The sequence below is a fragment of the Thermobia domestica genome, chromosome 17 (assembly GCF_964235325.1).
Source record: "Thermobia domestica chromosome 17, izTheDome1.hap1.1, whole genome shotgun sequence".
Taxonomy (NCBI): Eukaryota; Metazoa; Arthropoda; class Insecta; order Zygentoma; family Lepismatidae; genus Thermobia; species Thermobia domestica.
The window spans coordinates 83,319,757-83,344,986 of record NC_137470.1 but is presented as its reverse complement, the minus strand read 5'-3'; the positions used below and the strand labels follow the sequence as shown (position 1 = coordinate 83,344,986).

At 35.3% G+C, this 25,230-nt stretch overlaps 1 protein-coding gene across 4 annotated transcripts in view; it reads right to left on the bottom strand.

The window, feature by feature from the left end:
* Positions 1-10,336: 10,336 nt before the first annotated feature.
* LOC145673792 (b(0,+)-type amino acid transporter 1-like) overlaps positions 10,337-25,230 on the bottom strand; it is a 715,231-nt gene continuing 700,337 nt past the window's right edge. For all 4 annotated transcript variants that reach the window (XM_081743553.1, XM_081743550.1, XM_081743552.1 and 1 more), the window contains one exon: positions 10,337-10,679. In XM_081743553.1, coding sequence (XP_081599679.1) covers positions 10,621-10,679 — 59 coding nt within the window. In that variant the 3' untranslated portion in view covers positions 10,337-10,620. The remainder of the gene's footprint in view (positions 10,680-25,230) is intronic.

The following is a 25,230-nucleotide window of genomic DNA, read 5'->3' as shown; positions in this document are numbered from 1 at the left end:
TGCCTGGGTTGGTGGGAATAGATGCAAATGTTAAAGTATCAAATGAACCGACCTTAGTGTCGAATCCATAGTTTGTTGGAGAGATTATTAATTACAAACCCAATAGCGTTAAAATCATAGTTCAGAACCCCATGGAGTTAGAAATGATGGATAAGGAAATGTCTGAAGTGAACAAGATTATTGTCGAATCAATAATTTGGGTTAGTCAAATTATAATTATAATCAAAGTCTATAATTTAGGTTGGTTAAGCTATTAGATTACAACCGTAATGACTTTTAGGTATGTGCAAACAACTCAGTTGGATTGTGATTTTATAGGGGCAGCATTGACGGCGTTGCTAGCACAGCTATAATCCTTAGGATGTATGTTTATAAATGTATATATTTCAGCGTAACAAAGAAACGGTACTGCAGACTGGGTTGACATAGAATTTTGAACCTGGAAAAGATATTGTGGTAGTAAACCACTCCAAGGGATATGAGTTAATAGGATGCGTCAAGAAAATGTATATACACTTTGAACCGTCACTGGAAATTTATTATCCGTTCTACAACATCCAATTGCTGAAAATGGAAACCTTAAAGTCCAATTTGAAGCGCAAATGCACTTCTTCACGCAAACGTGATTAGTGTTCAAAATGGCGGCCTTCAGGATCGATGCCTTTCTGAGTACGAGTCACCACGGATTTCGTACATCGTACCAACGTGTCTAGTGGGATTTCTGCGAACACCACTGGAATTTCATTCCAAAGTGTGTCTCAGTTTACGTTTGAACACCTCATCTTTGAACCGTAGCAACATTCTCAAACTTCCAGTACCACTTAATTTTCTGCTTTTGCGCTTTAAAGTTCAAACGTACGTCCGCCATCTTGCAGTAACTTCCTTGCCACTAACTGGGTGAAGTAGCTAGAGCGACAATTCTGCTGCCACCTATTGAAGAAAGATATCGTTTTCTTTCTCCCAGAAATTCAACCTTGTTGCACGCGACATACGATTTTTATGACGGTTCAAAGTATGTATACATTTTTCGGACGCACCCTGTAGAAATTTGCATTGTAAGAAGAATTATGCAAGTGTGTAACCTATAGTTTTCTGGGTCGCTGAAATGAATAATAATGCTCGCAGTGGAGTTTAAGTACAAGCCGTTCCCCTTCCGCAGAGGTTCAGAGTGTACATGAACACGAATCGTCATAAATTATTGAATTTTTATCGAATTTATGTTTTCTTTCATCAGGACGTTTCACCTGTTTTCAGTTACTTTTAAAGAGTAGTTTAATATCCACTTTTCAAGGTGTATTTTTAGTCATATCAAGTAAGTTGATTAAAGAAGTATTTTGTAGGAGTAGGGTAATTCAATATTTGTCAAAAACAGGGTATTTTCTGTGTTTTACTTTCATTGAAGTAAATAATCCTATATAATTCATTCAAATATTTTCCATAAACGCATTGCTGGAAGGTGACGAACCGTTATTTAAAGGAACAGTTCGACTTAGAAATGCATTTTTTACAAATTATTTCCTTTTGTATAGTTGAAAATTCTAAAAGGAAAGGTGTTCGTTTGATTCCGATACGTTTAGTCGTTAGCAAGTAACAGAGGAAATAATATTTTGTAATGACTTCATTCGTGGTTAACTGCGAGAGCAGCCTTCCGTACAGTCAATGGCAAGAGTTTTGTTCGTGAGTGGTCCATTGACACGTGGTAAAGTGTGGTTTCCTTTTTCAGAACTGCTTGCGATGACTGATACCTTCAGACCTTATAAGTTCGAACCTCGAGCTAGTGGCAGCGGAGGAAGAGAAACGAATGAAAATGATACTTTTCGTGATCGTTGTAAAATTTGGACTGGTGCAGTTGCAGATTTTGCTTTCATATTGCTACCGAAGAAGATAATACGTGTTGTGTTGAGAGCGAGACGTTAAATAATGATAGAGGAAGTGTTGCGTGTATAACATAACGCGAAAACTTTACTATTGTTATTTTAAATATTTATATTTTAAATGCCGCCAGACAATTCATGATAATAAACTCCAAAGACAGAATTGTGAAAGATAAGCTGACATCGAACATAAATGCTATGTGGCGATGTGTAGCTGGGTCAATTCATGGAATGCACTAAGTAAGAAAAAATGCACGAAAAGTGATACCAGTTTGTGAGGTAAAAAAAATCCGTGAAACATTTATGTAGGTTTTAGACCATCTGTTGACGGAGAAGAATACGATTATTTTGATTAGTTCCTTTACAGAATATACAAACATGTAATATTTGGTCTAGGAATTAATTCGTGCGGTTTTTACAAAAGATGGCGTAACTAGCTTATTGTCCCATAGTTTCGTTGATCCAAACATGCGTTGAAAACTACTGTCATTGAGCATCTTGTTTAGTATATGTCAGTTGCTTGAAGCGGAAACAACAACATTTTTTCTTCAACTGAAAATGGCGCATTTTGTGCCTGATAAGGTGTTTTTGCGGGGAGTTATTCTTCATTGCTTTAACATGAAGAAAAGTGCTACCGCAAGTCATCATATTTTAGTGGAAGTGTTTGGTGACCATGCTCTAGCTGAGCGAACGTGTCAGAAGTGGTTTGCACGGTTTAAAGGTGGTGATTTCAGCTTGGAAGACTAAAAGCAATTTGGACAGCCAAAAGAATTTGAAGATGAAGAATTGAGAGCATTGCTTGATCAGGATTCGTGTCAAACGCAGGACGAACTTGCAAAAGCATTTGAAGTTAAGCAAACAACAGTTTCCAAACGTCTCAAAGCCATAGGAATGATTCAAAAGATGTCTTATTGGGTTTCACATGAATTGAAAAGAAAGACGTTGAAAGAAGAAAAACCGTTTGCGAATTGCTGCTTCAAAGACAGAAAAGGAAGGGATTTTTGCATCGAATTGTAACTGGTGATGAGAAGTGGATTCATTACGAGAATCCTAAACGAAAAAAGGCCTGGGTGAAGCAAGGTGAACCAGGTCCTTCACAACCGAAACGAGATATTCATTGTGCAAAGGTTATGCTGTATATATGGTGGGATTTGAAACGTGTGGTGTACTATGAACTTCTGAAACTTGGTGAAACTATTAATGGACACCGCTATCGACAACAATTAATGCGTTTGAAGCAAGCTCTGGCCTGAAAACGACCAGAATGGAATAACAGGCATAATAAACTTATTTATCAAGATGATAACGCTCGAACACATGTCGCAAAACCGGTCAAAACCTATTTGGAAAATGTCGGATGGAAAGTGTTACTCCACCCGCGATATTCACCAGACACTGCTCCGTCTGACTACTACTTGATCGATTGCATGAATAACGATTTGATTGGACAGCGGTTCACTTCTTCAGAAAATATCGAAAAATGGATCTTTGATTAGATTGCGTCAAAAGATGAGGAATTCTTTCGACACGGAATCCGTAAATTGCCTGAAAGATGGGAGAAAGTAGTGGCTAGCGATGGACAATATTTTTGTTAACGTATTCATTTACTTTGTTTTTGAAATAAAGCTTCAATTTTTATTAAAAAAAGCACGAATTAATTCCTAGACCAAAAATACATATCCTATTCTAAATCAAGCATTCGATATTAAAAAAGAAATCGAAATCGTAAAAAGGCAAACTCTTATACTTACCCGTAAATTTACAAATCTTCTTCCTCATTGCCGAGGTATCGGAGTGATGTTCTTGGGAACTTCTATTGCGAATGTATCTTCGGAAAAAGTAAGCTTTCTCCACTTGCCACATCCATTACGTTGCTTTTTAGTGATTCACGCCATGATGTAGACTTTCCGTCGTACATTGTTTTCTTTATCCATTGTTTAGTATTCTTTGAAAATTCTAGTTTGAATCCTGTTTCTTTGCGATTTACGTTAGTGTTATGATCCAGTACTGCTAGCATAGTTCTGGTCACAATACCGTCATAAGAAAAGTGTTTTCGTTTTGGAGTGTATTTGAGTCGTTCATTGTGACTCGATTCTAAAGCCCTTGTTACAAAAATGATTAGTATGTTTCAAATCTTGTACGAGCTGTAGGTCAGTCACTATTTTTCTTAAAATTTGAAAGTAATGGGTTCCAGGATGTAACCATTCTTTGCCTTCTAATATGGATCCATGTTCACATTTTTAAAATATACTTTTGTCACGATATTCGTGTACATTTGTAATATGATACAACACTGAGGTAAATTTCTCATCAAGTTCATCGCAGTCGCCGTTGTACTTTGCTGATGACAATCATAAATGATTAAATCAACTTGGTTTCCATAATTGTAGTTTAGTACACCGCTTACCTTCAATTTTAAACCTTTTTGCAAAGGTTTTGGCTACATGCCATACGTCAAATTCGTGAGTTACATTTCTGAATTCCGATGCGATAATTTTCCTAATTCCCTTATGGCGATCAGAGAGAAACAGGTAATATTTAAATTCCTCAGAAGCTTTAATAAAACTTGTTTACGAGCTGCTTTTTCTAACTCATCTTGCACTAAACCCTTTTCAATGACTGTAAAATCTACAATTTTGTCGGTTCGAAAATCCATTACACTGTATGTTAAATGTTTTGTCGAGAATTTTGGGGAGTCGTATTGCCCATTCCCTGACAAGCAGACATTGCTCTCACGATAGCAAAATCGTCATTCTGAACAATTTGTTTTATTCTCTTATTTGCTTTTTGCCACACTGCTATATTCCTAACGAAGTTGAGGTTTGTTCCAACGCCTTGCTAATTCTCAAGCACCGCAACGACAGTGCTTTTTTTGGGTTTCCTCCTATTGCAGGAAAGGGAGAATCACAGGTGGTAATGCACTTTTGGAGTCGTGTGTAGAAATTGTATGTGAGTGGTTTTATGTATACTCATGCATAGGTGGTTAAGATATTGATTTATGTTAGGAACTTTTGTTCATTTTTGTTCGTAGTTTTATATACATATTCTAACATAGTAGCTTTAGGTAAATACTTGTTAAAAATATTTAAACTACAGCAAAATAATAATGTTATAGAAATGCCTTATACAAAATACTGATTTCCCTCGGAGCAGAAATGCGCTCACACGCAGAAATACAATAAATCAAAATGTGTGTGTTTATTGTGGTTAAAAAGTCTGAATATTGTGGTTAAAATGTACATGAAAGCATCTCAAACATATCCGGGAAAATATGGAGAGGCACAGGCAGTATTGGAACCACAAGGGGACAGGGTTGCTCAGATATCAATATTATATCCATGGAATATATAATGCAAATTATATGTCCCACGTGATTGTGGGACACCTAATTTTAAACAAAAGTACATGCACCTTACTACAATTGCAGACAGGAGAGACGACAGCGACGCCATTGATCACACGAAGACGAGGGACTAGCAGCGCCACCACCTCACCTGGAGGGCATTTATAACCGAGAGGATTTCATGCCCAGGCATCGGTTTCGATTGGTCAAGTTCCTTTTCTTGGCTTGCAGTGGAGCCTAGGAAGTACCTCACCTTAACTAAAGTATTAGCTTGCAAGTGGAGCTAACGATTGCTTTTCCTTCTGGCCTGTAGTGGAGCTTTGTGGGAAACTTTACACTCTTCCTGCTTGCAGTGAAGCAGAGAGATATTCCTAAACACAATCCGGACAAGCATGCAGTGGAGATTCGTAGGGATCTCCAACTCCTGTTTGCTTGCAGTGGCGCAGCAACTGTCCTACACCTCCTCACGTAGTTCGCTACTGAGGAATCCTTCCCGAGACCGTGAGTGTCGGTGTTTGGGTCATAGCAAACGGGTACCTCTTAATTGCATTTCACTCGTATCGCTATAGGCGCGGATTTAGAGCGAGTCGTCAAAATGAGTCAGTGATGAAGCGTTTAATATGTCTTCTTTCAATTGTTCAAAGAGAACATCGTTCTTCTCTGTCCATCTAAATTTACAATTAGATGTTACCAATTGCTGGAAAGGCTCAATTTATACTGTAAAGTCTTTAATGTGCGCCCTATGGTATGAACATAGCTCGATAAAGATTTTGAGAATCCGCTTTGTAGTCGGTGTCCTAAAATTTCGTATCTTCTTGGCTATCTCTGGCTTGGCTTGGATATATTTTAATGGATTCCCCACTAACAATGTGTCCTCATATGTTAAGCTTCTGGTAGCCAAGGTGTGTCTTCTTGGGTGATGCCATGAAATCGTGTTTCTTAAGCTTCTGAAATAATAATTCTAAATCCTTCAGGTGCTGTGGAAAATTATATGAACTGGTGAGAAGGTCGGCAAAATTTGTAATTCTATCGGGTAGTCTTTCCAAAATCATCTCCGTGGCCACATTGAGGCTTTGGGAACACTTCTTGTGGCCGAGTGTGCATATAAAAATTCCTCTTATTTTCTGCTATGATTGAGCTCGGAGGTTATACATTTTCTGCTTTTAGGATGGAAGAAAATTTGGAAGTATGAATTCGAGAGATCGACAGTTGTTATGAAGGTTTTCCCCTCTACAGAGCTTAGAACGTTTTCTGTTGATTGAAATGGCACCGATAAATACTTGGTGTAACTGTTACATTTCTGTAGATTGAGAACTATCCGAAATTCTTGTGTTGAGCCCTTTGAGCACCAGAAGTGGAGATCAAAATTCATTATTGTCTGTAGGCCTGATTATTTTTGCCTTCATGAGGTCTTGAATCTTTTTGTCTACCAGATTTCTGTTACGTAATGGAATTGGTGGGGAACGGTCGTGGAATACGACACTTAGGAAAGTTTATGCATATATCCCCAGAAATGTCCCATGTCGTCAAGAGCATAGGTAAAAACAATGTCATAAACTAGTTGTTTTTTCTTTGTGTCCAGGTCGGGGTTAACGTCAAAGAGCTCTTTAATAAAAAGCGGTTTTGTGTGCTTTAGGGGTTTTTCCGTTTCTTCTTTTGTCTTAAACTGATATGCTTTTTCTAAAAAATTTGGTTCTTTCAAGTCGTTAAAAGAGACTTCGTGCCTTCCCTTATGAATAACCACTGATGTATTCCTTGTTAAAGTGACGCTATTGCCATTGGAATTTGAAATAAAATTGTCATTTTGTTTACTTCTATCTTCTGGTCAAGAGCATTTAACCTGTGTTTCTCGCGTATCGCAGGAAGCAATGTATAATAATTGCTTGTCAGTTATTTTTTCTTTTCCTGCCACTTGTATGAATCTATGAGAACGAGGAGGCAATGTTACTTGCTTAATCACGTATGAACAATTCTGTCCTGTCTGCGATATTATCTGAGTCGTAAAAGTTGACAGCGTATTTTCTTTGCTCTCAAGTGGTAGTTGTGGTTTGCTTTGACGTTTAAAGAAGGAAATTGTATTCTTGTTTAAATCGATGGTGGAATACGAACGTTGGAGAAAGTAAATCTCTATAATTGTTGGCATTGTCTTGTCAATTACTCTATAGTAATGAGTAAATGTTGTTTGACCTTTTTTAAATTTTACTAATGATATTTGGTTCAAACAAATATTATTTCCTTAAATTCCTTTCTCTATTGTCTGGAAAGGAATTAAACTTGTCCCAGGGGGAACTGCGTCGGCTGGCCAGAGGGATACCGTACTTCCTGTATCAATCATTGCATTCTCAAGGCCTGTTTTAGTTTTAATTGTTAAAGGCGGCCTGATATTTTTGTCCTCTAATGCAATGTTATCCCGTTTTTATGCCAATTGTTCTGATTGGGTTTTTTTTATCATAGTAATTTCGTAATTTAGGCTTTTGCTCTTGTTAGTTTCCCTTTGGTTTCCCTGTTCCGAGTGATACTGACAGTCGGCCCCCTTGTTAAGGGGTTGCCTCACACGTTTTTTTTTTTGTAGCTTGAAACAAATAGTTACACCATGCCCCCGCTTCCGGCATATCGCGCATACCACAATTTGATCTTCCGTGGTGTAGCCTGCTGGCTGTTCTGGGCCGTTTTTTCTTCTCGTTATTATTGTTATTTCTCCTTGTGTTTCGCTGGTTTCTATTCTTCGGTTGGTTTCTGTAACTCATCTGTGCTATCACCAGCGACAATTCTGCCATTTTATTGGCCAAAGTAGAGGGATCATTTGCGGAGGATTTTGGTCTTTGTGGGAACGGTCTAAGGTTCTTGACTTGAGGTTTGAAATTCCTGAGGGTTAGGTTGAGAAATCGCCATGGAAGGATTAACTTGCTGTTGATATGTAGGTACGTTACATTGGCGTCTCTGGCATGTAAAATTTGAGGGGGACATCAAAGGAAACGATCTAACTGCTAGTGAGTATCTAAATAAATTAAATTAAAATAAAATATTTAATATTTCGTATTTCAAAAGATTTGGGGGGACGCGTCCCCCTCGCCAGAGACGGCCATGGTTATAGCTATTCATGGGTTATGTAACAGGTTGCGTTTGTATAGGATAGGTATGATGATATAACTGTTGTACAGAATACATTGTCTTTGGTTCAGTTTGTAAGCCATAGGATGCATTCTGTGGGTTAGGCACATGATTCTGGCCGTATAAAATGTGCAGTTTTTGTGATAGCTCTGCATGCTCCCTTTTCCTTAAAAGGTCATTAGCGGCTTCCAGAGCGTTTAATTTAGTCTGTAGGACGTCTACTGTTGGAAACCTTTACAATGCTATTTTATTAAGGAAATACGTTTCTAGTCCCAAGTATAAATGATGGAATTTTGGCTCTTCTGTTATTTGCGGTTGTACCTGCCTGATTGCTCGACATTTACGTAAAAAGTGTGAATCTATGGAGTCATCCATTCTCTGTTGACCCTCTAACAATTCTTGTTCTGCTTTATACGATGGGACCTTTGGCCTACTTAATGCTACAAATTTAGATTTTAAATCATCATAGGTGTTCGTACCAAATTTATTTTGATTTTTAAGCTGCAATACGAAATCTAGTGCTGCGTGTTGTAAATATATCTGTAAAATTTCTTTCTTCTTAGCCGGTGACCACGATTGCATGGTAACCATATTGTCGAATAGCATGAAAAACCTGTCTGGGTCCTCGTGTACGTGTCCCGCATACATCGTCAATATTCGAATATATTAGATGCACCCTCCGTCATATTCGTGTTATTCTCTCCTGATCTCTATGTTCGTTTACGTGACCTAGTTTCGGGCAGAAGTCGCACTCAGAGAAGTTAAGGAGAGAGGGATTTTATGTGAAATTTAATTGAATTTTGATACTAACCTCATCAGTGCTTATATAAAATTTTAGAAAAAGAGCTCCCCGTACAAAACTCCAGTGCCTACACCACGCAATCCTTTTATAGGTTGAGTCAAATGATGGTCGGGGTGTCTTTTCCCTTCAGCAAGTTTTATTACAAAATATAATAAATTCAAGTGTGTCTAATTCAATGTTTCTTCCTCAATGACCAAGTGAAGGAATATTAAATATTTTGCCGGGTACCCCTTCGACTCATGGCAGTTTCCAGAACTCTTAGCAGGTTGTAGGTTAGATTAGGATTATAAGATTAGGATGGGATCCCTAGTCCAGTGAGACACAGGACAAGGGAGAGGTGCTCCTAGTTAACAGCGACATAGGAAGATGAATGTTAGGAGGTCAGTTGGTCGACTGATGCTGCGTCCTCGGTGGTCCGGATTTTATCTGTCCCCTTCGGGTCCTTCCGTAAGGTCCGTCTTTTTTCGGAGTTCCTCAGTGTCTTTCTTGCCAGCTTCTTGTCTGTTAGGCTGTTGACAATCAATAGCACGTGTTGTGTTATTGTTCACGTCAATAGCACGTGTTCTCTTGTCATGATAAGGGGATCCTTACAATATATATGGAAAGATAGAAGTTGTGCTCTCCGCTTTTCCACGTTAAAAGAACTACTCTCGAAGATGCTAGACTTTTCCACTTATTTTCAATGAGGAGTTCTATATTATATTTGAATTGCGCAGTATCTAGAGTTCATGAGGAACTCTACTTTCGTGTAATTATAGTCTTCCTCTTCTTTTTTGCAATTGACAAAAATCCTGGTTTCAACGATGCGTTCACAGGTTCTCAACCGTTTTTCATTTCTTCCATTAAAGTGTTACAATCTAAATCGACATCATTAGCATTTAGTTTGATATTGGTAACTGCTAATCCAGTATTTCCCTTAATGACAATCATTGGGCAGGAAAATATAAGAGCAGTATATGATTAATATTAGTTTCATTAACACTTTCTTAGTAAACCCTAGGTAAAATCACTAAGAATGTTAAACTGTAGTTAGTGAGAGTGTAATTGTTCATATAAATTTAAATTTGCTTAAACCTTTATGGTTGAGTTACAGGATTATGAGGTTGAAACATTAATGTAGTAAATAAAATTAATAATAAAATAAGGGATTGTTGCCACTTGTTACCACTAATAAGTGAAATATAGTAAAGTAACTGAATAACAAACTAAAATCCAATTATTTATTAAACTAAAAATTGTAAAATTCAATGATCTGGTAACGAAATGTACAATTACTAAACAAGTAGAAAATCATTTTGTTACTCAAAGAAACGATTACATCCCAATATTTTTTACGTGTATTGACAAAAAAGCGATTTTCTTTGATAGGATGCACAGTGAACATTTTAGTGCATATTAATATTTAGAAATTATATATACTTCATTTGCTTTAGTTTTGATTGTCAGTGATTGCTGAAAAGGTTAAAGATTTCGGAGTAAATATATTTGTGTTAGTCTTTCTCAGGAGGTACAACTTCCATCAAAATTTGAAGAAGGTTGGTGAATTTTTCTGTAAAAGAAAAAAGTAAATTCTTTACTATCGAAAATTATATATACTCGTAAATACAGGTATGAATACATAAACACAAGCACAAACACAAGCTGAAAGAAACATATACAGTATATACAAAATTTTATAAAGTTGAAATTCGTATTCTGATTTCCTGATACTGGCGAAATGTAATAGTTAAATAGATCGAGTCTATTTTGGATGCTTAAACAGTCAGTAGTTAATCGCATAAAGGTTTCGTTTTAGTTTTTCTGGCATATGATTCTTTTGTTTGGCGAAGTTTACAAATTTTCGTATAGTAACATGAAATGTCGTTGGGAGAACATAAATTTCCTGTTTTAGAGAGGGTAAGTTTTAATTGATATCCTAGTAGTTAATCTCCTGTTGTAGTTAATTTCCTGAAAACTAAATTTTATAGGCAATCTCTCTCGTGTGTGGGAAATAGATAATGGATCCACCTCATGAATCCCTTCGTTATGAAAAATAACGTAATTCAACGTCAAAAATTAGTTGATTGAGTATCGACAGAGTATAGGACACTGATAAAATTGTTTAAGAACGCATTCTATTAGGTTTGCTAAAGACGTTGTTAACGTTGTTTTTCAGTAAATTCTGAATTAAGGTGCCAAAATTTTCAATAATTTCAAGATTAGATAAATATTAGAAAACCAGTTTCTGGCTGCAGTTCAGAATTGTAAATGTTGATTGTATCCTTTAATTTTTAAACTGCTACTGGAAAACTCATCAAGTGAGTGTTTTTATTTTGTGAATTTGAGAGATCACTTTTCAGTAGTTATGTTAGTAGAATGTAAACAAATCGAAGCCGACATTTCGACTAACGCTTTTCTTAATTAGTTAAGAGTGTAGAGAAAGAGTCTGAGAGAATGACTAGATGTGAGTGGAAAGTGAGTCATGATTTCTAAACGGTTTCGTGGAAAAGGTTGAATAACGTTTTGTGACTCTTGATGGTTGTTGTGTTCACGCAGTCGCATGGCCCCAATGGATAGTCCCTGAAGAGTGTCCCTGTGTAGGGCCCATGGTGCATGGTCTCCCAGGCCCCTGAAATGGTTTTCTCGAAGATTGTTGTGTGACCATATAATGATAATGGTTCCATGAACCTTTGGTTGTGAAAAGAGTGTTCCTGCTGATGTATTGGCGAGAATTTTCAAAATGGTTGCATTTCCCTTGTAATGAATGGTCATTGAAGCCCCTGACTCTTGTAAAAATTTCCCCCAATGAATTTCTTATAGTCCCAGTAAAAAATGTTCTCCAATGGATTTTTTATAGCCCTGCACTGCTCAGGACCCTATCTATTGGTTCCCTGCATATGTAATGGTCCCTGTTCCCTTGTTAAGAATAGGTCTTGTAGCCCCTGCTAAGAATGGTCCCTATATTCCTGGTAAAGAATGCACCATAATGAATTTCTTATACCCCTGTAAAGAATTGTTCCTATATTCCTTGTAAAGAATGGCCCCCAATGAATTTCTTATAGCCCCTGTAAAGAATTGTCCCTATATTCCTTGTAAAGAATGGCCCCCAATGAATTTCTTATAGCCCCTGTAAAGAATGGTCCCTATAGCCCATGTAAAGAATGGTTCCTGATTATTTAATGAGAATTAGAATCGATCCCGGGAGCTGGAGCGGAGGAAGGAGGAGGAGGAGGAAGAGAATCCAACAGGATCGAACACGGGAGCTGGAGTGGAGGAACATTTATTTATTCATTCATTTGTTTATTGAATTGGATCATTTGATTTTGCAAATTCAGAACATTTTATGGCCATAGTAAATGTATCGTGTGTATAATAATATATACTCGAACGCTGAGCTTAGACTACGCACTTCCTTCAATGCCGAACATTGCAGACAAACGGAACTTAGAAGGAAGCTTGCTTTTTTGAAAAGTGAGTGTGTGTGTGTTGAATATGACGTTACAGATGGAATGACATCTGATGCGTGCACTGGTGGCACATTTCCCTCTTGGTTAAGGTGAATATATGTGAATGTCATCTGCTACCCTGGTGAGCGTTAGCCTCTAAACACCAGATAACTTACCCTTACCCCTCTGCATGAGAACCTGAAGGGATTTAATGTCACGGTTACTCTAATAATTAACTATCAACGTTGCCTATTACTACAGACAAAAAGTGTTAACTACAAATTACGGTAAAAATGATACTATCAACAGAATTTTAGCTGCAATACATAAAAAATAAAATTCCAGATTGTATATACATTAAACAAAAACTCATAAAATATAATTTATCAAGTACAGTTAGAAGTTGATGCTGTACACGCAGAGAAAATTTTAACGAATGTCAGATGAAAATCAAAGATTTGAGAGACAGCATTTAATAACTATGTAGAAAGTTCAACACAATGTTTGCAATATTACTGAACTAAGTTGTAGATCACATCTTGAGAAATTTCCATACGAAACGCTTTTTCCGAATTTCAGTTATAAGTTTGATGTTGTACATAGAGAGTAAATGAAGCTTGATGCCTTCATAATATATAAAATAAAATACATTTCCACCGAATGCAATATTTGAAATCATCTATGCAGAGAAAAATTTAAGTAATGCCCACCCACTTTCCTAAATAAAATACATAAAATACCCTTGATCCATAGCCCTCATCCTTCTCTTATGATATCAGCGTGTTTATACCCTGTGTGTGTTTGGTGATTTTTCTGTTTCAAGTTTATTATCTCAGAAGTCATACGTAAGTTCCTTTCTTTCTTTCTTTTTATGCTTTATTATTTTAATGTGATTTTGTATGAAAAGGATTAAGAAGGGTTTAGGCTATTGCAATAATAGAATGATGAAAAGCGGGAGAGGAAACGGGAGAACAGAGAGAAAGCCAACAGTGACTAACATAGTGTATAATATAAAACTTCTTGGAGAAACGTACATTTATCGGCTGCAAATAAGATTAGTTGGTTATAAGGTACTTTTGTTGAAAAATGGTGAGATGGGAATGTCAGAGAAAACTGGGGAGCTTTGGGGAAAAGTCGATGGGTATACTTAAAAGAAACTTTTTTGATAATAATAAAACGATTAAATGGTAATAAGATACTAGCGTTGAAAAAAGGTGGGATGGGAGAACAGGATAAAACTCCAGGAAATTTTTTTGGTCAAATTTAACTTATGGTGGAAGCCTACCTTGTTAGAGAAACTTGTTTCGATATAATAAGAAGATTAGTCGGTATTAAGTTGCACTGCTTGAGAAATAATAGACTGAGAAACCCCGAGAAAAGCTTACGGAATGCACACAAGTTTTAACAGGACTGATACGCGGTTGCTTGCAGTACTATACCGGACTTAATTTAGGTTTTGAATGCTTGTCTTTAAGCTAAACAGATGCGGTTTCCTACGGTAGAAGCGCGAACGATACGTGGTATTGTATTGTTTTTTAACGTGTCCCCAGTACTGCACGAAACGATTTATGGTATAAGTACTTTCCCTGTTATTTCAACTTAGGACTTTTCCTATAAAAGTCGCAATAAATAGATACTCTTTCCGGGACGAAGGATTAAGCGGTGCGAATGTGGGAACTTTTCCCGCAGAAGACACTTACATTAGAGACTTAGTGTTTGTTGATAGTAGCGGGCACCCCAACCGTACTGAGCGCAATCCCCTCTTATTATCAAATCTGGATAACTGATTTAAATAATCATTTACGCATTTATTTATAATAATTGCATGTAATATAAAACAAGTGTATATTGCATAGAAAGTGTTTATTCACCAGAACAGAAATGAAAAAACGAGAGACAGTAGAAACGTACACCTAACGCCTGTTACAATTAGAAGTAAACTGATTAGTTCCAAAGAATGATACCAGGGTGCGCTAGCTATCAGCAGTTACGGAAATATGCAAGAATTTGTCGGGAATAATGAAACCAGGTGATATAATTACTATTTATTTGGTTGTGATACCATTTACCTTTGCGTCGTCACACGTGATAGATCAAATACGAGTTTCGTCTACGTGTTAAACTACTGCTTTCAATCAATTTTTTAAAATAAAAATATTGCAAAAGAATTTTTTAACAAGTCAAGATTTTTACATTCAATATTATTATTATTATATTACAGTGTACTAGTCCCTGCTGGAATCTTAGTCAGCCCTGCAGTAAGAGAAAAAGAATTAAGTTCTAAGGAGAAGCTACTAGCTTACTGTCTGTTGAGCGGCCATTGTACCGACGGGGCGCGCCATTTTGCTGTTTTTTTAGAGACTAACTATAGATTAAGAGGCGTGTATTTTATATTTGATATATTATTGAATATTTAAGAGAAAAAATCATACCATTTTGCACTCTTCCTTGGCTTGTTTGTAACCAGTATTATTGATCAGTGCGAGAAACCTTTTTTAAACTCTGGTTAATCTTCTACAGACGTAAAATAAGTTAACTGCTGTCTTTCTGTTTTACTTAGATGATTATTTTATAACTATAGCTTGAAAATAAGTAATTCAGCCTTTCTTTATACATTACTTAACTACAGTTTGAAAATTTTGAGTGGTTTCGTTGTCGCACTCAATTTTATTCAGTATTATTGAACAGTTCGAGAGAGCTTTTTTAAAATAAAAACTCTAGTCAGTTTTCTGCATTAACTATTGTGATTTCTGTCTTTCTGTTTTACTTATATGATTAATATATAAATGAAATTTGAAAATAAGTAATTGAGCTTTCCTTTATACAACGTTTTCACTGTAGATTGAAAATTTTTTACTGTTTTTTGTTACACTTAATATTTAACTGGTCCTTCATAATAAATGATTAGTTTTTAACATTATTACCAAAGCGTGAAAGATAACTCAAAAGGATTGTTCTCTCTTGTTTATTTTAGATGGATTTCTTCTGTCCTACTGAAGAACTCAATATGATTGATGAGATCTATTTGCAAGAAGTGGTTCGCGGTATCAACAAGTATCCGAGTTTTCAGCGCCTGGAAAGCCATAATGGAATTACAGGGTGTGGGACATCGGGGCTCGGAGAGACGCAATGCAGTAGTACGTGCCCTTCCTGTGTTTGAAGGTAATGACATTTTACTCTTGGAGCACTGTGTATGCAATGCTGATATTTTGGACTTGTTTGTTTACGGATTTTTCCGTAGTAAAGGAACTCATGATTGCGCTCAACATAAACCTATGTATTTATTATCTTGCGGGGGGGTCAGGGGACAGATTAAAGAATTCAGAGCTGTCAAAGTTTTTTGATTTTGGGACACTGTTTGTTTCGAATCAATGTGTAATCCGATGTGAAACACCGATAGCGGTGACCCCTCTAGAAAATTGTAACTTGAGTAGTACTAATGTAAATCAGTTAAATAATGATGATTTATTATTTTTTGATGGGGTTGATCTAGATTACGTTGAAGAAGAAATGTGGAGATTGGTTGAAAATATGAAAGATGCTGTGGTTACACCTACACAACAGTCCAAGGACAAAATCCTGTATACAATCCCCCCCTGAACATTGTGTACATGATAATCATGGTTATGGGAATCAATCTGATTCTCAGCCTGGCCCGTCATACTCCGCTGATGGAGCACTGGTGGAATATGGAAGCAATAATAGTAATGGTACAAGTGGTACTAGTAGTAGCACCAGTAGTGGTAAAACTAGTGGTAGGAATAGTATTAATTATAATCACTGCAAATTCAGAGCAATAGTAGTTTCGAAGTTGTTATAGAAAGCAGAAAAAGTTTTCGTAAGTTTCATCTGACGGGCCATAAAATCGCGGTTAGACCTGTGGATAATGAGAGGACCCTTGATAATCCAGAGGCCTATATTGAAAGTTTAATTAATTTTGCGTTGGAACATGTGATTTCCAATGCGCGCCCAATGGATTATATCGGGCTATACATAGACAGAAGTAATAGTAGAAATAACAAGTGTGTGTATGTGCCAGTTAAAAAAAGCGCAATTTCTCTGCTAGAACTGTTCTTACCTCAATTGAACGAGTATTAAATTCAAATAAAGAGTTCCTTTCGGGGTACGAAGAACTCTTTCGGTTCCATTTTGCCGACACTATGCGTGGCCAAGGAAGAAATGCAAGGAGTGCAGTTGAGAAATATTCAAAGCACCAGGATTATTTGGAAAAGCGTTTAATACGCATAGAGAATAAGAATATTTATTGCCTCCCCATGGGAACTGTTTAGTGTATTACCAAACATACAGCAAGTAGGCAAAGTTTGTGTAAGTTAAAAGGAAACAACCACGTATAATGGTTTGTTAGAGCATAAGCTCTCTCCGAGAATGAGGAGTTAACGTTGAAACTAAGCGAGGATTTGACTTTAAAGATGAAGACATTTTCCAATCTTTTTTGAAAGGGGAATATAAAATTGTAATTTATGAGGAGCATAAAAAAATAACCCGGAATATAATTCGTTACCAGGAGAGCCTGCAGGAAATAAGATTTTTTATTTATTATCAGAGAAGTAACACCGTTGGTCATTTTGAACCCATTCCAAAAATAAAAGTTTTCTTGGAAAACAGAAGTATTGCTATTATTGTTTGGAACTTAGAATGGGTTATCATATAAACACAAGTGTGAAACTTTTTGTGAACAGAAACACCAATGCGATTATACTAGAAAGAGAATTAAGTTTGATGTATGCAATAGAGAATTTGCTGAGGGTGTATGTTTTGAGAATCATGTGAAGCGTAATAAAGCGGCTAGATCTGTATGTGATAACGTTAAGGTCTGGATTGTTTGTGGTGTCATGTTTGATAACAAGCGTCGAAAATCGAGTCACGTTGATATAAGCCACACATGTTTTATCAAAAGACAAATGCCTGTACATACTAATAGGTTTATGTACATTGCTTAAGACGTAGAAACAATGTTAAAGGCACCAAATGCGCACTGTGAAAGGGAACATGAAGTAGTGCTTGTGTGTTGTTAGCATGTGTGCCACAGCTGTATGACTAAAGGCATCGATGAGCCCTGTAAGACATGTGGTGACAATAAAGGGAGTCGTCCTTTTTGTTTTAGGACGATGACGTTTTTTATTAACCATGTATTACTAGAGCGTCACGTCTTTAGCCGTATAGTTTGCATCGGTCTATTCAGGGTCAGAAAACTTTTAATATTAACATTAGAAATCATATTTTTTTAAAATCAGAGATTCGCTTTCGTTCATCGGTTGCAAATTATCCAAATTACCCAAAACTTTAGGCCTTAGTGAAAATTTAAAGAAGCTAGATTTCCCATATTTATGTCACACAGAAGAAAATCAAAATTATGCTGGTTCCTATCCCCCACTTCAATTATATGGCCCTGAGGGGCAAAGCACAGAAGAATAAGAACAATTAACAGCCTGGCACGAAGAAGTGCTTTAAGTGACGAGGAGTTTAACCTGCAAAAGGAAATGCCCTCTTATTGTGAAAATGACGTTAGAATTCTAGGAGAAGCGTTCATCAAATTTAGTGATATTATTGAGGAGAAAACGAATGGTTTGAATCGTTTGCAATGAATGGTTCATTACTGCATGCACCATTGCAAGTCTTGCAAAGCGCACATATCGTATATTGTACTTACCTGAAAATACTATCCCCGTAATTCCCGGGTTGGTTTTCCATTATAAGACCAAGTATAGTATCCTATGCAATGGCTTATGTATAAGGAAGAACAATTAGGGATAGAAATCCAGCTTGCTAGGAGAGGTGGGGGAAAGTGTATTGGTAGGTACCAAGTCGATGGATGGCACGAATTACTCAAGGCTGCCTTCGAGCTCATGGGCTGTTTTAGGCACAGTTGCCCCTTGCCCCCGTTGTTACCCTTTTAATCGCGGCGCCATTTTGCATGACGCTCATGACTCTTAAAATACGATGTAAAAAGATACGAACAAACAATGCACCGTCGGCAGTACCTGAAAAATTTAGGTATAAATCTATACGAAATCTGGGAATGTTCTTGGGCTGAAAAGGTAAAGTTGGATAAGGACGTACAAAGGTTTAGTAAAGAACGTTGTAGTAACCTACCTGATTTCCTTATTCCGAAGAATTGTACAACGGTTGTCGCACTGAGGTGTTTCGATGTTACGTTGAGTGGGGGGTGATGACGTCATAAATTACGCCGATATTACACCGTTATACCCATTTGTAATATCACGTGAACCTAGGCCGCTTAAAACACTTAAGTTACATACAGGGCCTGACTTGCCAGAAGTGGAAAATATTCATGGTGTAGTAAAATGCACTATATTCGCACAAAACACCTGTATTTTAAAATCTTCACGTACGTTGCGGGAGGCCGATTACGAGGAAAACACTGGAGATTGCGGTCATAGTGACGCTGAGTGTACTCGTACAGAGACATTTTGTACTTCAGAGTTACACCTTGTTCTTCAGAAAGGTTCCAAAATACTCGATATACGCGAAATATGGGAAGTCGAACTCATCGGTCCTGAAGAATGTAATTCAGGTGGTTTGTTTGGTACTTACGTGAATTCCTTCTCAGATGAAGCAGGAAGCACTGGTTTTCCTGCTTAGTGTAAAACAGAGGAAGACAAGCAAAGTTATATCGAGGAATACTATGTCCACGAAGGCATACATTTGAATAATGATAACATTAGGACGAACTCGGGATTGAGGCAATGTGCAAAACTTTACCTCAAATCATTATATGGCAAATGATGACAGTCAATGGCGTAATCGTTCGTGATGAAATCACGTTTCGTATGTATTTAACAACGGCAAGGTATAAATTCAAACTGTAGTCCCAATTAATGATGATAATTTAATTATTACTTACAGAGAGATTGAAACTGAAAATGATCGTCTCGAGTATTCCCATTTAATTTAGCTGCCTATATTACTTCGTGGGCTAGACTGGAACCGTACTGACGACTGTAGAACCAGACAGAGCAATTTACTGTGACACCGACAGTATTATGTATATGCAGGAAAAATATGAGAAACCCTTGTTACCGCTTGGGAACTCTTTGGGTGATCTCACAGATGAAATTCCAGAAAGCTGGAAATTTACAACATTTTAAGAATTAGGTGACAAGAACTATTTTATAGGCTAATTAATGCTTAAGGGGATGTTCGGGATATAGGCAAAATTAGGAGGGTAACACTAAGGGATAGGACCTCTCACAAAATTAAATTTGAGAGTTTCTATAAATTAGTGTCTGGATAATTAGAGTGAACAATAGCAAAAATCCAAACAGTATCGTGCGTAGACCAGAGTTTCGTATCTTTTGCTGTACAGAGACAAAGACACACCGTGAGGTCAACAAAATACTTAAACGTATTGACGAACATAACGTTACTGACGACGAATCCATACGAAAACTTGCAATCGTACCTTACGGTTATAGGCCCAGGAACGAGTAAATGTAAGCTGTATGAATGCCACTTTTCCATCTTCTTTATACGTTTGCTTCCTATGGAAGCGCTGAACAATCGTATATTGTGAAAATATTAAAATTTGATTTATTCTTAATTTATTGTTAATTTGTTTTGTGTTTTATGCAATGCATACTCGTTGTTAATTGTTTATAATATCCTTTCTTATAGAAAGTTGTTGTTATTTATTTATTTATTGGATCGTATGCGTAGCATACTTATGGTTTAAACTAGTCATTTTTAATCTTTAATATTCCTGTATTTCCAGTGATTTTTAACTCGTGAGTTTTAATTTTTAACTCGAGAGCATACAATGTTCCTATATACCCAGTGATTTTTTCTTTCTACGTGAGTGTGTATATAAAGCAAATGCTCTATTGTATGCATTCATTTTAGTACATAATGTTAAAGTTTCAACATTCCTCTACTATTTTAATCGCTGGGCCATAAATGGCGGGGAAGACATGTTTTGTAAATCGATTACTGAATGAACGTGATCAAATGTTTAGTATAAAATTTAATGGTATTGTGTGGTGTTATTGCGCGTTAATACCAAACTTACAGGCACATGCAAATATACGCTTTGTAGAGGGGATACGCGACATGAATAATTTTGAAATTAAGGAAAATTCGTTAATAATACTGGTTGATTTAATGTTAGAAACCAATCGTATGTTGGTAATTTATTTACAAATTATGCATATCATATAAAGTTGACTGTAATATTTATTATTCAAAATTTATTTCCAAAAGGAAAACATGCAGGTGATATTAGTATTTGGTATGTTGGTAATTTATTTACAAAGTATGCATATCATATAAAGTTGAACGTAATATTTATTATTCAAAATTTATTTCCAAAAGGAAAACATGCAGGTGACATTATATTATAGTATTTAAAAATCCTCGTGATAAATTACAAATACTCTATTTAGCAAGGCAAAAAATGCCTCGATATAGTAACGAAATCGTGAATGTGTTCGAAGAAGTAACACGTGAGCCTGACACTTAAGTATTATTTGACTTAACATAGAAAACAAACGATGCATTGCGAATACGTACAAATATTTTTTAATGAAATCATGCATGTGTACGTAACGTAAACCACATGCATACAGAAATTTTTGTTTAGTCTGAATCAAGATGTTGAAGGTGAAACAACACTACAACACGCTCCATGCTTTGTGCAGATGCAAGAGTACAAAACGAAAACAAATTTTACAAAATGCTTGAGGGGATTTAATAAGAACAATTTTTTAGGTAGCTAAAACACAATAAAAGGAAACATTCCTTTAAATTCTCGTCAGAAGCTACGTTTACCTAAACATAAAAAGATCTCAACAACGTACAGCATTAAAGAGGAAAAAGAAGTTGTTAGACAAAAATGTGGCGCGCTTCTATCATTAATATTGGGACCACTTCTTGCAGCAGCAGGAATTAGTATTGTTAGTCGATAACAATGTCAGAATTATGTAAACTTTTCTGTAAACGCTGTAATGATTTTAGTTCCTCAAAACGCTGTACGTGAAATTCGATCCAATCTTAAATCCATAGATTCACGTCAATCACGTTTAGATGAAGAAATGAATAATATTTTAAAACATCATGATCTTAGTGTACAACAAAATTGGAAATTATATCAACAAGCTTTGCATCGTTATTTACAGTATAATTCATCTTCACATAAACCTACTACATTACCTGTTATTCAGGAAGAAGAAGGAGAAAAATACTTTTAATTAATACTTCTATTAATTATAACAATGCTTCTATTTTACCATTTGTATCAGACATTTCACAATCAGTACCAATAGCACTACGTAGCAAACCAGATCTATTATTAAAGCAGTTGATAAGTTCTGATAAATTTCAGTAGCATAAATCTGGTATGGTACATATCCAAGGAAAAACAATACCCGGTTCAAATATTATAGATTTAGTAAATTATGTCGTCCGTACAAGAAAATATTCAAGAAATCATATAGGTATCTGAATTTAAAAACTTATTAGAAGACCTTAATGTTACTAATGAATTTATTGCCACACCAACATCAAAACTGGATAGTAGTAGTAGGAGTAGTAGTAATGGAAAAACACAACGTAGTCGTAAAGTAAGAAAATCATCTAGTACTACAGCAGTATCTAATTTATTTAAACATTGGAAAGAATATAATATGTAAAAATGACAAAATTATCATAAATATATTATGATTATTCTAATCCTGATTCTTTACCGAGTATACAAACATTACAACGTAAAACTAAGTTGTGCAAAAAAAAAAAAAAAAAAATTGGTTAGATTCTCAAGATGCCTATAAATTATTATCTTAGAGCACCAAATGAAACATTACAAATAGGTTTAGCAGATATGCAAAATATTGCAAAGTATAATAATAATTATAAATATATATGATGTTGTATTAATATTTTTTCACGCTATGCATATTCTGTTCCCTTGAAAACAAAGAAAGTTCCAGACATGGGAAAAGCAATAAGAAAAATTATTTAAATTTTAAGTTGCCCGTGTTCAATATACAAACAAATTTTGGTACAAAATTTTATAATCCTCAGTTGAAACAATTGCTTAAAGAATATGAAATTAATCATTATATTGTTCATTCCAAAATTAAATGTGTTTAGCAGAATTTTTTATAAGAACATTAAAAGAAAAATTGTATCGTTGCTTTACTGCAAAGAATACGTATCGATATATTAATATGTTAGATGAAATTGTAAATTATTATGATCATTCAAGTATTAAAATGGCACCCGAACAAGTAAATGATTCCAATGTGAATCAAGTGTGGGAAACATAATGCTGAAATACAGTAAATAAAAAGAATACAAGTTGTAAATTTAGTCTTGGTTATTTTGTCCGTGGTAGTAACTATAAACCTACATTAGGAAAAGGATATTTACCTAAATGGTCACAAGAAATATTTATTGTAGAAAAATGTAATAAATCAAAATCTGTAACTTATAGATTAAAAGATTTGTGTGGTAAAGAAATTAAAGGAATATTTTATGCACAAGAATTACAAAAAGTAATAATAAATTAAAAGAAACCTTTTTAAATTGAAAAGTATTAAAATGAAAAATGAGTGTATGTATGTAAAATGGTTGGGATGTCCGTCAGGTATGAATTTGTGGATTAGATCAGATTCTATTCAGGCTGCAAGATGAATTGAAACTTTACATACGACTTTTCCGTTACCCTTCCTTCAAATACAAGTAATATACATTTTGATAATAATACTACATCTTCATTTCGAGTTAAATTAGCACTACCTATTGAGTTAAGTGATGGGGAATGGGGCGTTGCATTAACACAAATTAATATTCCGTAGAATTTTTATAATGTTGGTGAAAATGAAGAAATTATATTACTACTGTTATTGATGATAAAGTGGATCATCATCATGTTTCTATGACACCGGGATATTGTTCTTCTATTTAAATCTATTCTTCACTTGATTCCTGAAAATGTTCGTAAATTACAATATTAACAAAATAAAAATCAAATTGTTATTAAACATTCTTTAAAATTAGAAGATCAATGTATGATTGGCATTACAGTAGGATTACAACGTATTTTTGGATTTATTAATGAAAATTCACTTGATATTAAAAAGGTAATATACACAAAAGTTTGATATGTTGATTTGATATTAACACGTGGAAAATTTCCTTGTAAATTAGGTTATAATATTCCCAATACAATTCATGTTTGCGTTGACATTGTAAAACAACAACAAAATATTGGCAGATAGTTCGAAACTTAGTGTATATAATGTAGAACACAGTCATGTAAAATCTTGTGTGTTTCACACACCACATTATGTTAAATTTGAGAGGAAATATTTTGATACGATGATAGTAAACTTAAAAGATGAACACGGTTTAAAATTACAATTTCGTTTCAGGACTTGACACTTCACTTGAAAGGAAAATGATTTCTGGAAGGATTGATGATAGTTCTAGATTACATTAGTTTCAAACGCTAGTACAAATGTATATCCTACAAATAGTCCAACACATTTTATTAATCAATTAAAAATATATACGATTATCAGAATCCGATTGGTACGTAGGGTTAAGTGAAGTACATATTCCATTGACATGTTATAGTGTTACCGAAGGTGAAAATGTTATATGGTATAAATTTAAAAATGCAGAGGCTATGAAAAGTAAAGTTATTGTTGGATATTATCCAACTATTCAACATTTTATAGATGAATTAAACACAGTATCAAGATTTATAATATTAGGTTTTTCAAATATTGTACATCTCGAATGTGGTGAGCGTATAGAATCTGTAACACTGTCACCTACATTAGCATCAGAATTAGGTTTTTCTAAAAAGTCGGATCTTGTGAAAAAACGTCGGGGATTTAAAAAACCATACATAGATATTGGATATCCACATCAAATTTTTAATTATACAGATTAACTTTGATCATATTCATTATATGCCACTTCTGAATTTTGTTTAACACAATCGAAATACTATTAAAAATCACGCAGGGCGAAATTTGCCATTTCGATCTGGGACACTGACCGTAACACTACATTTTAAACGCTCTCATGCATGTGTTAAATAATAATAATAATAAAATTAATAATAATAATAATAATAAAGATGAGATCAAGACGTGTCTCTTATTATCGTAGGAGTGGAATACTATATTTTTCAGGACCTGTATCTCAAAGGGGACATGGTATTGGTAGTTTCTTTAAAGTGTTATTTCGTGTAGCTTTACAATTTCTTAAACAAGGTGCAAAAACTGTAGGGCGTCAAGCATTACAAACAGGTATGCAATTTGCAGGAGATATATTGGAAAATCGTCCATTTAAAGATTCTCTTCGCGAAGCTGGTGATAGTTTGAAGACAAAAGCCATTGATAAAATGGGAAAGTTGGTAAGTGGTAGCGGTAAGGACGGTCACCCAAAATGAAGGCTCCTGCAATTGTAAAGTTTGGACCACCATCTAAACGTTAAGATATAAACAATATCTTTTCGTAATGTCACTCTTAAATTCAGATAGTTCTGAATGTTGTACAAATGAACTTGATTTTTTTTCTATACCTACGCCACAAACAGCTATTGAAGCAACTACAAATGGTGAATGTCGTCCTATTTCTACATTAACCTCAGAAGGACCTATTGAATTTACTATTCCTGGAGAAACAG